Source organism: Peromyscus californicus, unplaced genomic scaffold (genome assembly GCF_007827085.1).
Source record: "Peromyscus californicus insignis strain IS unplaced genomic scaffold, ASM782708v3 Scaffold_19__1_contigs__length_69161282, whole genome shotgun sequence".
Classification (NCBI taxonomy): Eukaryota; Metazoa; Chordata; class Mammalia; order Rodentia; family Cricetidae; genus Peromyscus; species Peromyscus californicus.
In genome coordinates, this window is record NW_026294491.1 from 40,318,816 (window position 1) to 40,335,808 (window position 16,993).

Here is a 16,993-nt window from a genome sequence, read left to right on the forward strand (position 1 = left end):
AGGGGACTTGGTGGGAGGAGGGAGGTTTACTGGAGGTGGGAGAAACATGAGAGAAGGCGAAGATAAGAGTATAACCAGAATGCAGTGTAGAAATGTTCGAAATAACCAAAGGACAAATCACTTTCGTTTAAAGAGGCATCTCTAACAGATGGAGGCCTGCGATGGAAGACATCAGCAGGCAATCAAGCCTGATAACAACATTGTTCTGTGCAGGGATATCCCAGGACAGAACGGAATCTTAAACCTGACAACCCAGGGCTTGCTCTTTCTCTTAGAAGCTCAGGAACCCTAAGAGTATCTGTTATTATCAAGAAAATTTCAAAGCAAAACAAATCCTTTATCTTTTTGTTTGTGGAGATGGAGATTTCTAAAACCAGGACCTTGTGCAAGGTAGTTGACCATGGAGTTACTACATCCTCAGCCCAAATACTTTTGGAAACATAAACCATAAGTTCTGTAATAACCGTGATAAAATGGAACTGCCAATCAATGACTGAAAGGTTGAAAATGTGGCCACCTATGCATGAGTCCAGCCTGGACAGGGAGATCAGATAATGTAAATTTACTATAGGTTTATGTTGTTGGTCAGGCATCCTTGTTACCTAATGTGGATAGTCACAATGAGGATACAGGTAATTTTTTTTTTTTTTTTTTTGGTTTTTCGAGATAGGGTTTCTCTGTGTAGCTTTGCGCCTTTCCTGGAACTCGCTTTGGAGACCAGGCTGGCCTCGAACTCACAGAGATCCGCCTGGCTCTGCCTCCCGAGTACTGGGATTAAAGGCGTGCGCCACCACCGCCTGGGAGGATACAGGTAATTTTGTCTGTGAGCTAGTAAGTCAGAACTGCCATTCTAGGGTCTGATGGTTAGACCATTTGGAAAACCTTTATCTGTTCTCTCCAGCTGTAAAAAGTCTTATCTCCATCTTAAAAGAGTGTTAGATTACTTTTCCAGGATCAAATAGCTATCATGCTGTGGTCTTTTGAATGAAATTGGCCCCATAATCTCATAGGGAGTGGCACTATTAGGAGGTGTGGCTTTGTTGGAGGAAGTATGCCATTGTGGGGGTGGGCTGTGAGGTTTCCTGTGCTAAGGATACTGCTCAGTGTCTCAGCTGACTTCCTGATGCTTGCAAGATGTAGGATTCTCAGCTACTTCTGCAGCACCACGTCTGCCTGAATGCCATGCTCTCTGCCATGATGATAATGGACTGAACCTCTGAAACCGTAAGTGAGCCACCTCAATTAAATGTTTTCCTTATAAGAGTTGCTGTGGTCATGGTGTCTCTTCACAGCAAGAGAAACCCTAACTACAACATGTGCTAATGTAACATCTATTTGGTACCACTCTTTATCTGTTAGTTATGGCTTTCATGTGTATGTATGTATGTATGTATGTATGTATATATATGAGGAAATGAATTATATTCTTTCCACACAACTCAATAGTACTTATAGAACCAGGACTGTGTTTGTGGGTCTCTCAGTACCATTTCCTAGCTAGCAGGTATTTGTAAGTATTTACAAAAAAGAGTAGAAAAATGAGACCACTGCTGCTGAAGATGCACTCTCAGGAATAAAAAGAGAGACAGGTCCACTTAGTGCACACTTTCTAAGCTCATGGGACAGCAAGGTGACACCAGCAGAGTGACTTTCAATGCTGGCAGCACACTGGAATCACACCAGATTGTGAAGTGCTAGGTAATAGGTATCACCATCCTCTACAGCAGTGGTTCTCAACCTTCCTGATGCTGTGACCCTTTAATACAGTTCTTCATGTTGTAGTGACCCCCAACCATCAAATTATTTCGCTCCTACTTCATAATTGTAATTTTGCTACTGTTATCAATCATAATGTAAATATCTGTAATGCAAGACATCATGTGACCCAAAAGTTGAGAACTGCAGCAAATCTCAAGGTTATAACTAACCAGTTCATTTTTATTGCATTTTAAAAGCTACTCTTTAAATGTTTTTAGATGACCAAATTATTTATTTAGTCTAATAATAGGAGGTAGACACATCAAATAAATTTAAGAAAGAACACAATTATAGTATCCCACTATTTTTACAGTTTGCTACCAGTGAAGACTGTGTTTCCATGTTATTCTGAACAGAATGCTTGTGTTTAGAATCAAGGTGTTGACATGGATTGTCTCCACACAGTGGACACATACTAAACAATTTATTTGAGTATAGACAGACTAGAGCTTTCGAATGACAGAAGACCTCCAATGCTGGTTAAGAAAGTTTTTCTTTAAAATTGTTTTTATGGACTGTCTTAGATGTGTCTTGGAGAAATGGTAGACACTGATAATAAATAACGTTGGGTAAAATGGAAACTCTTATATTCTCTGCATATTTTTTTTCTGGGTTTCTCTAGCTTTAAAATGCAATGCCACTTTTGTAAGGTTACATAATATTCACATATAAATTCAAGTAAAGCATTTTATTTTGAGCAGAAGGCTAATTTTTCCATCAGAGGAGTATGTATGATGCTGGTCACTGTGGAAGTTCACAGGAAGACGCCATCAGCAAAACAAGCCAATCATAAAGTCTCATCTGCCAGAGGGCACATGTTTCCTCCTCATCCCCTGATTACGACCCTCTCGGTCGGGATTCACAGTACACATGTGAAGATGATGTCTAGATTTTTTTGAGCAAGATAAATCTTAAACTATCCTACAATTTTCTAGTCTTTTAAAATGACCATGTTCTTCTAAGAAGTAATTTACATGTAGAGGTCTGAAATTGTAAAACTATTCATAGTAATGAGGCTCAGCTGCTCACCTTCACCCATATGACCAGTGGCCACTTCACAGCACACAGGCACAGACACAAAGGAGCTGAGCAGAGGAGGTAGAAACATGCTCTTTGAATGACTCGTGGAAGGAGTATAAAAGGAAAATATTTTTTTGAAACACTGTTTCTACATTCTTCTATCTCATAAAGAAGCTGGTAAGTCTTTGAGAGAAGGAATGGAGTTTTATACACAGGCACGCATGCACGCATTCTTGGATACTGTCAACTTTTCCTACCCGTCTGTTTGGAAGGATCTGTTGACTTACGAGACAAGGCTTTGCTCTGTTCTCAGCCTGGCTCCCTGCCTCAGCTTCCCAAGTAGCTGGGATTAGAGATCCACACCTCTGCACCTGGCTCTGTACACCTTAAACTCCAGATTTTTCTCTAAGGTGGGACTGCTCCATTAAAGAATGGTAAGTTAAGAGGGCCACCCCAGAAAGCTGAGACAGCGGTGCTCAAGCGGTTCTGAGCCATACTGTAAACACCCGTGTTTTCTGACGGTCTTAGCCAATCCTTGTGAAGAGGTCATTTGAGGGGCCGTGACCCACATGTTGAGAACCACTGTCCTAGACTGTAGATGAGACGTCCAGGTTTGACTCCGTTCTTTCTTTCAGCAGCTGCAGCCTGTCTTTTTTTTCTTTTTTTTTTTCTGTTTTGGGGGCGGGTCTTGGATTGGACACACGCACGCACGCACGCACGCACGCACGGACAAGGAAGAATCAGCGGTGGTCTTGAAACGCACACTGAGTGTGCTTTTTAAACGAGAAGCTCACCTTGTGCTGTGCCAGCTGTGTTTTTATCTTGTCTGGGTCATTGGCGATTTCCAGTTCAGAATCCAAACATTTTTCTGACTCGTCCAGCCATTCCATCAGCTTACTCCAAGCTTCGTGGAACTGGTAAAGAGACCCGCGTTTATTCAGAAAGTGGTGAAGTACACAAGGGATGGAATTTAGTGTATTATAAGACAGAAACGGTCACCAATGGATATACTAGAAATCATCAAGTCAGACTTCCCCCTCAAGACACTGGGTAATGTGTCCTTAGCCAACTGCACAGTGGCCTGCTCCACTGGACACGTGACTGTGGCCTGACTGAGGTCATGCGGCTGTAATTCAGTCAGCACACCAGCTTACTGAGTCCAGGAAAGAGCCAGTTAAGGAGCTCTGGGAACCCCACCACCATACTGCCTCCTTTCGCTCAACAGTTAACATAAGCTCTCAGGAAATATCTATTTTGTTTTTTGTTTCTCTGCCTCTTTACATATCTTGAGATTTTTTCTGTGCTAAACTCCTACATTAAAAAATAGAAATAAAAGAAAAAAGTCCAACACTTGTGAATTATTCTTTAAACATGGCAAGAACAAAAAAGGCCATCTCCTTGTAATACAGGAGGCAGACTAACCCCTCACCTCTGCTCTCAGAGCCCCACTCAGCGCTGACGCACCCGTGTGGTCCGATAGACACAACCACTGCCACGCTAGCATTCTACCCATGTTTAATTCTGTTTGCCAACTAGGAGCTCAAAAACATCCTGGGTCAGCACATGTTTGATTCCAGCCAGTTTATCTTCTGCTTATCTTTCAGAAGAGCAATCAGATACAAATTCTGGATACCAGTTATGAAACTGGTTAACAGTATTTCTTATAATAAATTTAAATAAAGAGCTACATAACGAAAGCTAAATAAGCATCACATCCCCGTACACCCAAACCTGATAATGAAGTAACAAAAGCTGCATAACCTACAACAAAGATGTGTGAATTAATGCCACCTCCCATAGCCTCCCAATTAATTTAACTACTCTAACTCAGTGTGGCACGGGTCACATGGACTCACAGGCTGCAAGAGAGCACCAGAGAGCACTCATCACAGACTCGGCCTCCCTGCCCAGCACATCCCTCACATAGCGCCAATCAATTTAAATATGAAGGGGGGGAAAAAAAAAGAGCCAGGACAAACTCATGATCGTCACAGAGCTACAATCAGTACGTGAGTCAAAACTCCGAAGAGGAAAGGCATGAAAGGCACAGCCTGATGGGGTGATAGGTAGTTTGGCTCTAAAACAGGTGTGCAAACAAGCGGCTGAGTGGTGTAAATACTGGAAGCTCACCCAACCTCCAAAGCGATGCCTAAGCCCCAGAAATAGGTCAAAGGCTACCCATTCGCACTGGAAGCAGGAAAACAGAAAGCTGGTCAACAAGAGGAGGCCCTGACATTGGTTAGAGGGAGACATGGCAAGCAGCTACTAGTATCCAACAAGGCTTCGTAAATTAGCTGTTCATAACTCCAGAAATACCTTCGGAGAGGAATATGTCAGGTTCAGAATTAACATTGTCTGGCAGAACCATTAGAGACTGATTCTATTTCAGAGACCAAACTTCTCACTCAGGAAGGGCTTAAGACATTTCTAAAGCCTCTAAATTCATACTGCTACACCAAATGCCAGAATCCTGTAAACACCTTTTGGCATCACCCAGTAAGCTCAGCTCTCCAAACAACACACTCCAACATTACCAATGCCGGACAACAGGAGCCGGATGAGGGAAAGGTAGAAACCACAAAATTCAGCCTCAATATTACATCGTTTCTAGGGAAAAAAATTAATTAAAAAATTCTCTGCCAAATAAGGTGGCTACATCCCCACTGGACAGAAAGATGTGTAATTTTCCTCTTGTCTATGGTTAGTTGGGATGAATGTTAGTTAATGACAGGTTAAGAGAGAATGGAAAGCTCTCTGTGAGGTTTGTGAGAGTCCCTAAATTAAACTAAAAACAGCCCCCAGAGATTCAGATAATTCAAGTGGGATGGAGCTATACCAAAATCTTTGGGAAGAGAGGGACATCAATAAGAGTATGTCCCTCAGGAGGCACTGGGGAGGCCGTAGGTCTAGTCCTCAGCTCTGATGTGACCGAAGCTTGGCTTCCAGAGTTTGCAATAGAAGAGGGTCTGGTGCCCCTGTCTGAATAGGAGACTAGGGGTTGAAAGGAAAGGGGAAAAATAAACATACTGCAAAACAAAAATCTGTAAGTTCTTAATGGGCCTTGATGATCATCTATGAAATTGATTTAAAGCTTCTCAAGATGAGTCCCCATGGCCCAACGTGGCTGCCAGGACGAAAAGGTGATGTTGTGGAGAGTCCAAAGGCAGGCCATTGCCCTTCCAGGAAACGAACACCACGGCTTCTCATTGTTACAATAAAAGCCCCACGATCGCACATTTTTCACAGCTTCAGCTCACTGACTGCCAAGGTCAGAGAACACCACCCAAGTTTACTACCTGCTTGGCCCTCTTCCTCGCGTCGTCCAAGGACCTTCCTCTCTCCACTAACCGCTGGACCACCTTCTCCCACCGACTCTGCACACTGATGAGCAGGTTCTTGATGAGCACCACATCCTGTTTCTGACTGAAGTACTTCAGGTGGGTCCCAGTTTTGTCTAGCTCTATTATCTGCTCACGGTGAGAATTCACCTCATTGGCGAAGACCTTTCCCCACAAAAAAAGGAACATAATTAGAAACAAGGGGAAATGGATTGACTTTGAAAGTGTACAACTGTCACAATGCTTGCGGTAATGGACAAAGAGAAGTTCTCAGGTGGGGAGGGTGAGGGGTGAATCCAGGAGGAATGGGGGGGGGCGCAAGCGCATAGGAATGTGATCAAATATGCTGTGTATCTGTATGAGATTCTCAAGGAATAAAAAAAAAAATACATCAAAAAAGAAAGTTTTCCAATTCCTAAACAGATGCTTCTGACAGGAAGGCAGACTGGTCTCTGGAAGTCAGGAGCTTCCCATCTGAGTTCCCACGTACCTTGTGCTCATCGATTTGAAACAAGATTGTGTCCAAGATGAGACTTGGCCGAGAAGCCACATTCAGGGTTTGTTCGGCCTGGGTAAGCCAGTTGATGAAGTCCTGGAGGGAATTGTGGAAGTCCATCGCTAGGTGGAGGGCCTCTTCCAATTTAGCCTGTAAAGGAAGATGGTTTAGTATTTGGTGCTCGTCGTGGTTTGCGGTGTTTCAGTTTAATCAAATGGCATTCCTGGTGGGGTCGCTGCCCTGTGAGGACATGGCATATGTCCCATCAGTGATGGCTACGATCTATTAGCCAATTGGTTTTTGCTGCATTAAGCAAAATTCCTGAGATTCCCTAGATTATTTTTCTATTGTTTGAAAGAATGATAGAATGCATACAATTCTCATCCGTTTTATGCGAGAGATTATAAAACCTAAGCACAATCCTATCACTCTCTCTCGTTTAATTTGTGATTAGAATACAATTATTTGTAACCTAGAACTTGAGTGGTTCATATTTTAAAAACTGCCAGCGTACAAACTGAGTAACACCTGACCTGTGATAAATCTTTATCTGTACTGTATCTCTGTTCTCCGGGGTTAGAATACTATGTTTAACTTCATGGAACACCGAGTGTGTACCAAATATATGGACACGAATCATGAAAACGCCACTCCTGGTAGCTAGGAATAAAACCCAACCCAAGACCTAACAACAGGCAAACTCTGCTCTGCTGTACCCATCCAGGCACATACTTTCTTCTCGTTGAGTTTGCTCTTCACCGATTCCCATTTCTCTTTCAAGTTGTTTATGTCTTGGTCAATGTTTGTCTCTGCAGATTTGGGGCATCTTGCGAGCATCTGCTGCCCTTTCTGCATCAAACTCTTGTATGTTTCTTCTTTGATGTCAAAGGCAGTGCAGACTTCCTAAAATGAGATGCCCCCATGTCACATGACTTGGCAAAGAACAAAATCTAACAGTTACATCTATTTTTTTTTTTCATTTTTTAAGAAAAGATTTACTTGTGATGCACATGAATGTTTTATCTGCCTGTACGCACAAGCATCACGTGCATGGCTGGTGCCCATGGAGGTCAGAAGAGGTCGAGTGAGGGTGTTAGGTCCCCCGGGGACCTGGAGTTACAGACGCTTGGAAATGGACCCGGGCCCTCAATAAAACCAATGAGTGCTCTTCACTACTGAGCTGCAGTCCTCAGAGTCTTTTTTTTTTTTTTAAGGTCCATTCATTCTAAGCCCCTTATCACATGTTTATCTTTCTGCTTACAGAGCAACCCTGACAGACAGCTGTACTCTACTCAGTACTGAAATAGTATGTATGCTTATGGCCACACCCTGTCTACTGAGAAATCTATCACTGCATGCTGCGTGCTGAGGCCTCAAGCAATGACTGGCATGCTGTCAAGAGGGGTCTTGCTGCACACTAACAAGTGAGATCCGAGATGCTGGGCCAGCAATTTCACTTCTCTGAGTATTTCCTCCTCTGGAAACGGGGGCAAACTTCTGTGTCCTTTTTGCCATGATATAACAACTGAAAAAAAAGTTACTGGTACAGTCTAATCCTGTACTCGGGAAACATGTAATGGACAGAAAAAAAGAGTCAGTACAGAAAGATGCGCACGTTGATATAAAGATTCCCAGATTACTGGAGCCACGTTTGAGATACCATTTTCATTTATAAATTCTTAAAAGTTGCCGATTAGAATGTTGTGTATATCCTCTATGGTGAATACAGGAAAATACTGCTAAAATTCGAAGTATAAAACCAATGAAGCAATAGTTATAATTCGTTAAAAATTAAAGAACTCAATTTTCAGCACACTGATTGAATTATAACGTGGGTTGAATCACAGTTCTCATAGAAAGTTACACACTCCACATCTTACTGATATTTTCAGCTTAGGATTTTTTTTAAAAATCGAGCTAGTTTTATAAAATTAACCATTTGAAGTAGACTATTTAGTGATCTGAGTATAGTTACAATGCTCACTAACTACGTTTTCATATTCCTTCGTCCCTGAACACGTTGACAGTTTCATTTTTACAGGAGCATCACATCCCGAAGCAGCCCCAGGATGTGGCTACTCCACATTTTCTCATCTTCACTGCTAGCACAGCCAGAAGGAAAGAAAACTACTGCCACGGCACTGCAGCTTCAGCACCTGCCAGGAAAGATCGCTTATTTATTTATTTACTTGGTTTTTCGAGACAGAATTTCTCTGTTGTAGACCAGGCTGGCTGGCCTTGAACTCATAGATATCCTCCTGCCTCTTCCTCCCTAGTGCTGGGATTAAAAGCGTGTGCCACCGTGCCCAGCTTAATTTTTAAATTTACGTGTCCACGTGTGGGTGCACGTGCACCACGTGAGCGCAGGCGGCTGAGGAGGCCAGAAGGTGATATCTGAAAGCCCGGAACTAGGGCTACAGGTGGTTGTGAGCGGTCATGCAGGTGCTGAGACATGAACCCTGAGAGAACGGCAAACAGTCTTTACTGCTGGCTTATCTTTCTAGGCCTTCTTCAGATTGTAGTCGAGGGAATCATATAGGGTGGTGATACGGAGTTCATTTTGTATATCCTACCCAGACTAAGTATTTTATACACAGCAGTTTTCTGAAAGTTCTTAAGATGAGCTCTCTGCTTTCAAGTGCTTATTTTTTTTAACTGTAACACTCTGAAGATAGGATTAATTATTAATTAGTTAATAAGTTATGAACTGTGTGAAAGCTCTGTAAGCATTTTCAGGGAAGCAATGAATTACTTGAGTTAGCTGAGCTATTGAAAGTCACTCATGGTTTCACAAAGATGAGCAATCTTAGGTTACGAATCAGTAGGCAAGACAAGGGCTTTGTCATCTAGCAAATGGGTCTCGCCCAGTCGCAAGGAGCAAAACCAAACCATAGGGTCACAGGCATATGCCAAGTCTAGTCTGATCATTTTAGAGATGTCTCTTCATACTGCTTATAACTTGGGGTGTGTGTGTGTGTGTGTGTGTGTGTGTGTGTGTGTGTGTGTGTGTGTGAGAGAGAGAGAGAGAGAGAGAGAGAGAGAGAGAGAGAGAGAGAGAGAGAGAAAGTGAGTGTGTGCTACTCAAAACTGCTAGACTTTTTTAAAACTTTTTTTTTTACTGCTAAACAGTGCTGTTTCTGGCATTTACACACAAGTGATTTCTGCCACAAAACCTAATCTTTTAACCGTATCTTCTTCCGTTACTATTCATGTATTACCAGGAAGAGAGCTGTAGAAAATACTGTACATACCATATGTGCGTTAAGCTGCTCCTTGGCTGTTTCTGGCAAGCCTCCCAGGGGTTTGGATGCCAAGAGATGGCGCTCTGTGTCAGTCAGCCACTGTTGCAAATCTTCAATCTCACCATGGAACCCTTTGGCCTGCAGTGATTGGCAGTTTTAAGTTTGTGTCACAAGAACTATCACTATCACAAGGTCAAAATGGCCCCAGCCTGCTAAGCCTCTCTCTGTATGGAGTAAGAAAGCCAGGTACCAGGACCAGAGGCTCACGACCTGAGCACTCCAACAAGGAAGCTCAGGACCTAAAAGAGTATTATGCTAAGAACTGGAGCGGTATCTTCTTATCGGCTCTATTCTTTATCCCACTTAGTTTTATTCCTCTCTTTAAAGTATCAACATGAAAGCCCCATCTGTGAATTAACGAAGCAGGTCCACAAGACTTTGGACTTGAGCACCAGAACGAGCCCAGGGCTCATTCTCTTCATTCACCTGGCGCAAGGCACTATCCAACTGCTGCTTCCTTCGATCGGTTTTTTCCAAAATATCCTGCCAGCGTTGATTTAAAATTTTGAGCTTGTACTGGAGGTTGCTTGCTTCTTCTCCCGCACTCGACGCAATGAGATCATTTCCTGCTTTGTTGACTGCTTCCACGGTGGACTGGTGGGCTAACACGTCGTTTTGGAGCACCTGTAAATGTTAACAGGATCGTTAGCTGGAAGCACAGTAACGGTACTTATAATGCTTGCTTTCCTTTTTCTTTTTAGGGTGTGGGGTGGGGTGGGGAGAGGGTCTCGTGTATCCCAATCAAACCTTGAACTCAACACATAGCAAAGGATGACTTCGGACTTCTAACCCTTTTTCCACCTCCCAAGTGCGGGGAATACAGGCGTGGAATACCACATTGAGTTTGAGGCACCGCCGAGGGATCAAATCTACTCTTCACGCATACTAGGTAAGGACCCTACCAACTGAACCACACCTCTAGTCCATCGGACTTGCTTTATCTTCTGGTTGTGAAACAGTCTGAAACAAAAACCTCATAACAAAGTTTCAATAGCAAGTTTTAAAGTGACAGACTTCCTTTCCTTCAACTTTGGGGCTTCCTAGACAGACGGACCTTTAGTTAGATACCCCAGCAGCCCCACAGAGACTGTACAAACGCTGTGTGTCACTCACTAGAATGACCTTGTCATTGATGCACTACATACTTTCGTAGCGATTATAATTAGATGATTAAAACATTTTCAGTGATTCAAGTCCATTTTAATTTAATTTTAATGTTTTAAGGGATATTTTTACTCCCATATATTCATTTTCCAAATATAAAATTATCACATACTTAAGACATATATTTCATAATAACTGTTTTGAAAGAAGAAATATATTCCTTTATTCTCTCATTGAAGGGAGGCTAGAACTACTAATTTGAAAGGAGTCCTTTCCCTTATGTTAGTTAGGAGGTCATTAGAGCCCTTCCCTACCACTCACTGATGTATGCTTGGCAGTAATAAAGAAAAGAATGTCATCTCTTATCCTATGCAAGACATCATACATCTGGAGGGGAGTCCAGACCCGGGAGGCTTTCCAGATAAGGGAGACAGCCCCTGGAATACTGCCTTTCTGACTATTCAATCCGTTTCTGAGGTATCCGATGAGTCAGTGTTTTCCAAAGGCACAAGCCCAACTGAATGAGGAGTCACATTCTAGAAAGCACGCACTTTGACATGGTAACATCAGGAAACACTTCCTCAAGGCCCGAGAGTTAAACACTGCCAGTGTCGACGTTTACTGGACAATTGTACAAGATTCCTTCCTCTAATGCTCAGAGGCAGGGAGAGACCCCAAGCAGAGGGTAGAAAGTTTCTGTCAGCGTTGGTTTGGGCAATCCCTAGTCACTACATATCGATCTTTCAAAAACGAAGGGCAAACAGGCCAAAGCGCTATGTCTAACCAGTCAGACGAACAGAGTGCCAAGGTTCCCACAGATCTCCTGATTAAATAACTGGATTGGGTGTCTTAGTTCCCACCCCCGTTACACACAGTTCTGACCACTGATGTAGGCAACTTTTACGACAATTGCCAGATTTCCTACGACGTAAAAGCTTCTATACACTCACACCATGAGAGCAAACATACTGTGTTTTTATGAAGAGTCCTTCTGGCAGGCCACTGTTGGTCAGGGACCAGAGGCATTAAAGGCCACGGTAGAACAACAGCATTTTCAGCCTGGAAGTTTTTAGGCTATTCCTCACCTTAAAAAATATGGGAAGTTAACTCAGTGACAGGCATAATGAGGGACTTAAATCTTTGCTGTTTGCCACGCAGCCCTATCACAACATAGCCTTGCTACATTTGATAACTGTTGTCCCACACAGTGATTAAATATTTTCATTGTACTCTCTTAGGCAGCACATGTCAAGCAATTTAATGCCAAATAATCTCAGTTAAAATCGTAAACTTGAAAAAACTCAAACATAACAAAAACAGGCGGTTAACAGTACGTACATGATGCTTGGCAAGTTCAATTTCAATGGCTTTCGGGTCTCCTCCAACAGGTTTCTGCTCACTCAACAAGCCCTTTGTGTGCGTCATCCATGCCAGGAGCTCATCCAGGGCATGCTGGAACTGACCCAGCGCCAAGAGGGCACCCTCCAGCTTGTGCTGCCAAGAAGCAGAGAAGAAGAAAATCCACTTAGACTCTGCCGTCATGAATGATGTGCCCTTACAAAACAAGGGCACATCACCAACTGTTGAATGCTGTCCAAGTCCATCCTCACGGCTCATGAATCCAGTCCTATCAGTCAACAACTCTAGTTTGAGATACCACACACACACACACACAGACACACACAGACACAGACACACACACACACTTGTGGTTAAATATGGTGCCAACAATTTTAATAAGAAAATTCAGATGCCTCTAAGGTTATTGATACTAACTGCTAATTTCACTTTTAGTGGGTGTTTTACATTACTGTCTGAGAGTGTCCGTGTAAGGTCTGGACACAAGTCTTGCCCTTTACCTGTCTGCTCACGATTCGTTCATCCAGGCTATCCCATATCAGTTTCAGCTCCATCAACGGGTCTTGAACAGTGTGCTTGTCAACCTCCTCTGTCACTTTCTTCAGCAAAAGTTCTGCTTGATGGTTCAGCCTTTCCATTTCTATCTGCTGTTGATAAGCCTCTGACTTAAATTGCTATAAAAAAAAAAAAACAAGAAACATTTGAAAAAAAAATCAGTAACTTTAAACCAAAATATTCTAAATTTCACGTTTCTTACAGAAAACAAAAGAGGTAGGAGTTTCTCTCCTTTATGTAATGTTTTATGAAGTTATCATTTTGATGTTTCATTTTTATTATGTACAATAAACTTTAAAAAATCCCATGGAGAAACTTCTTATAATATTTTATATGATTTTATATTAATGTATATGAAACATGACTTTAAGAAATTTAGTAATTCCTGTTCTCAAAAAAAGCACACACTATGCATTCCCTCATAGTTTTTATGTTTTTACAGCTGTTTTATATTCATTAATAATTATTTCTATGTCTCACTGTTGATGCAAAATAAGTTGTAATTATTATTATTACCACTAGCAATAACTAGTGTAGCTCTGGTTGGCCCTTTACCACTATTTTGCTTAGGCTTGCCTCAAACCCATGGCAATCTTCTCGACTCAGCCTCACAAGTATGGGGGACTACACACCTGAGCCATCACGAGTGGCTTCAGAATAACACCCTTTTCCCTGGTCTTTCCTGTATGACTGACAAGCACTTCATGACCTTTGCTTTGTCAACCAAACATTTTCTCAACAATAGAAACTATTTATTTGAATCTCTGATGTTACTTAATGGCTAATATTAGCGTAATATATCAATATTACAATGGACTACTGAATAACAAAGCACATCATAAAAGCCTCAATAGTGCTAGGTGGCGGTGGTGCACGCCTTTAATCCCAGCACTTGGGAGGCAGAGGCAGGCGGATCTCTGTGAGTTCGAGGCCAGCCTGGATAGCCAGGGCTGCTTCACAGAGAAACCCTGTCTGGAAAAAACAAAAAAAAATCTCAATAGCACAATCCAAATTTGGCCCTCCCCTCTACACACACATACCCTTTTAAGATATGGGGATATTTGAAGGGCTGTACATCACATCCTAGGCATAGTTGCTTTTAAGTATACAGCTTCCGGAGTGAGTTTCAAATCTTGTTCCCCACCCACGTTTTTGCTCATTTGTCATTCTATAAAGAATAGGATTAATGAAAATAAAACAATCTCTCGTTTTTAAAAATAAACACTTCTGTAGATATCCTTCTGAAACAGTTGTAGGGCCTGTGAAATAGCTCGGTGGGGAAGAAGGTATTTGCTACCAAGTCTGATGACCTGAGCTTGATCCTCGGGACCCACGTGGTGGGAGGAGAGGGCAGCCGACGACCACAAGCTGTTCTCTGTCCTCCTTACATGTGTGGCACACTTGCGTGCAAACACACAAACAAATAAATAAATACATGGCATAGAAATAAATAATATAATTTTGAAGCCAATATATAATGTTTTAATTATGTAAATTGAACAAATGTAAGTGAGAAATTTGGTGGATCAGTAACTTAAAAATATAGGCAGGCCTATACCAACCAGGAGCCCCAAACATACCTTCAGCTCTTCAATCTGTTGCTTGACGGTCTCAAGATCCGTTCCAATTGGAGTCATTGAGGCTAATTTATTGCCTGCGATATCAACCCAGTCAAATATTGCCTGAAAGATACATTTCCCCTGTGTTATAACAGTAGCTCTGAAATGGCCGTGGTTCTGGTGTTATGGGGAAAGGCAATAACTAGAAGAAATTACAAAAGGCGCCTACTTTATAAAACTAAGATAGTTCACCTGAATAAAAGCTTTAATATAAGCCAGCTCTTCAAATGCCAAGTAAATGTCACCTCCAATTCTGCACCAAAGCTGGCCAAAGAACCCTATTCTTAAACTATCAAGCACTTTCCGAGAAAAGTTCATTTGAAAAAGTTTATATATTCAGTCACAGAAGTGAAAATTCCCATTTGCTTATATAAAAAGATCCTAAAAGGAGAAGATCCAAATGTATCGACTTATTCAAATAACCAAGAAGGTCACTGCGGGTCACCTAACCTTTCTATTCTACTCAGGTTACCATTAAAATCCTGCACACACATGTGACTATCATTACCGTGAACTGAGACAGACTTCAGAGTCCACTAGTTTGTATATTCTTTCTAGGTTTCTACTCATTCTACAAAGCACACATTTTTTTTTTTTAAAGGTAATGAACCGAATTAAAGGTATAACCAAATTATTTCACATTTTAATGAAGATGACGGAAGAAGAGAAAACTTATAAACTATCTGATATATTTATATAACCATTAACCAAACCTAATTACTTAAGCAGCAACTTGGGAAGAAAATGCATCTTATCTTTTAATCAAGCCTTGACCCTTATGGAGTACCTAGCACCACATTATAATTATAGCTACAGCCATTTAGTAACCCAAGTTGCCATTCATGACCAACAGGACCTATGATGGACCTTATGTCTCTTGCTGTTGGTGAGGAGTGTGTGTCAAATCACGGTGTCTTGCCCATGGCTCCCAAATGACCTCACATAGTAGCAGTACCATCTCTAGCCATGGAAGACAATGCTACCCAGAAGACTTGCCATTCTGACGCAGCCTTACACACAAAGATGGGAGCCCCAAGTGGCTATCATTGGCCATTGGTTATTTAAGCAAGAAATCGTTACTTTGCTTAGGGTGGGGTGTGTGTGCAAGTGTATACACATGTACAGGAGTTATAATAAGGTGTTTTATATCACGAAAAATTTCATGCATTTCCAAAGTTTAAAACCCTTTCTGCTGAGATAAAGCCTGGCTGGTGACATTTATTTTTACAAATATAGGGCGAAACGGCATAATGAAAAAGGAAAAAATGTTCTCATATGAGCTTCAAAAAATAATATTCACTTAAGTGTTATGGAAATACTTAAGAGAGGTTTTTCCATGCGGTAAGAAGTCTGGGAGATTAAACTCCTGCCAACCTGTTAGGAAATAGGACAAGGAGGGAGGAAGGGAAGAAATTCCCCTGAGCTGGCCTCAAGAGAACCCTAATATTAAAAGAACAGTTTCTATCTGGCTAATGAACTGAATGAGAACCTTGAAGAGACGCAAGGAACAACTGTTTTAACAATCACATATATGGAAAAAAGAAAGAAAGCACCTTGATACACCCAGTTATGAGCCAATAAAATAAAAATCTATTTTAGTACACAGAGAAAACACTGGCTTCACGTCAGGTCTCTTAATTCTGACTTCAGTTAAACTTGGTGGTATTTTTAGCCCGTGTTTATTTCTTTCATTTTATTTCACTTTAGAAGAGAACTCAGACTCTGTTCCATGTTACTTCACTGCCTGGTGCTCAACTGTTTTTGAAAAATACTGTGTGGGAATATTTACTTTCACTTAAAGAAAAAAAAATCAGACTACTTCTTTGCAAAGTAAATACCACTGACGTGTGCACAAATCCATGTTTACATGTGCTTATAAATCCGTATGTCTGATAGGTAAGAAATACCTTCTGAAAAGATTGAGTCAAACTAGCTGTGGCATTACAGGAACAGATTTGTCTGCAACCACACATAGAGTCACAGGATTGGGATGGTCCCAAAGCGTCAATGTACATCAATAAGCAAGATTCCTGTCTCCAGCTAAGACGAGAGGACGTGGCAACCACCTTACCTGCAATCCATCTTGGTACTGAACGGCAGCCTGCATGGCCTCTTCCAGTTTGTCAACCCGGTCTTTCCAAGCTTTATTTAGAGAATCCCAGGCTGAATTTAACTATAAAACAAATGGTCCAATCCTTTGAGTGTCAAATTTATAATTTAAACTATTTGTAACACACAGATGTTAGCTGCTAAGTCTTGAGAAAGGTATTCTTATGAAAGTGGAAAACAAGTCATCAGTACCTCGTCTATGCTTTTCTTGACAATGGGCTTATCAGGGTCCCCACAGGCAGCGATCAGCTCAGAGCCCAGTGTGGTGACCAGGTCTAGCTCCTCTTGCAGGCCATCAAATTCCTCTCTTATTGCCTAGAATTCAAAACAGAG

The 16,993-nt window shown here is 41.7% G+C and overlaps 1 protein-coding gene across 21 annotated transcripts in view; it reads right to left on the reverse strand.

Moving 5' to 3' along the window:
* Positions 1-16,993, reverse strand: part of Dst (dystonin) — a 437,229-nt gene that overhangs the window by 29,298 nt on the left and 390,938 nt on the right. For all 21 annotated transcript variants that reach the window (XM_052745196.1, XM_052745195.1, XM_052745215.1 and 18 more), the window contains 11 exons: positions 16,853-16,975; positions 16,623-16,724; positions 14,513-14,614; positions 12,878-13,051; positions 12,357-12,512; positions 10,341-10,538; positions 9,864-9,992; positions 7,345-7,515; positions 6,607-6,762; positions 6,075-6,281; positions 3,573-3,692 (listed from right to left, as the gene is read on the reverse strand). In XM_052745196.1, the coding sequence (XP_052601156.1) occupies positions 3,573-3,692; positions 6,075-6,281; positions 6,607-6,762; positions 7,345-7,515; positions 9,864-9,992; positions 10,341-10,538; positions 12,357-12,512; positions 12,878-13,051; positions 14,513-14,614; positions 16,623-16,724; positions 16,853-16,975 (1,638 nt within the window). The remainder of the gene's footprint in view (positions 1-3,572; positions 3,693-6,074; positions 6,282-6,606; positions 6,763-7,344; positions 7,516-9,863; positions 9,993-10,340; positions 10,539-12,356; positions 12,513-12,877; positions 13,052-14,512; positions 14,615-16,622; positions 16,725-16,852; positions 16,976-16,993) is intronic.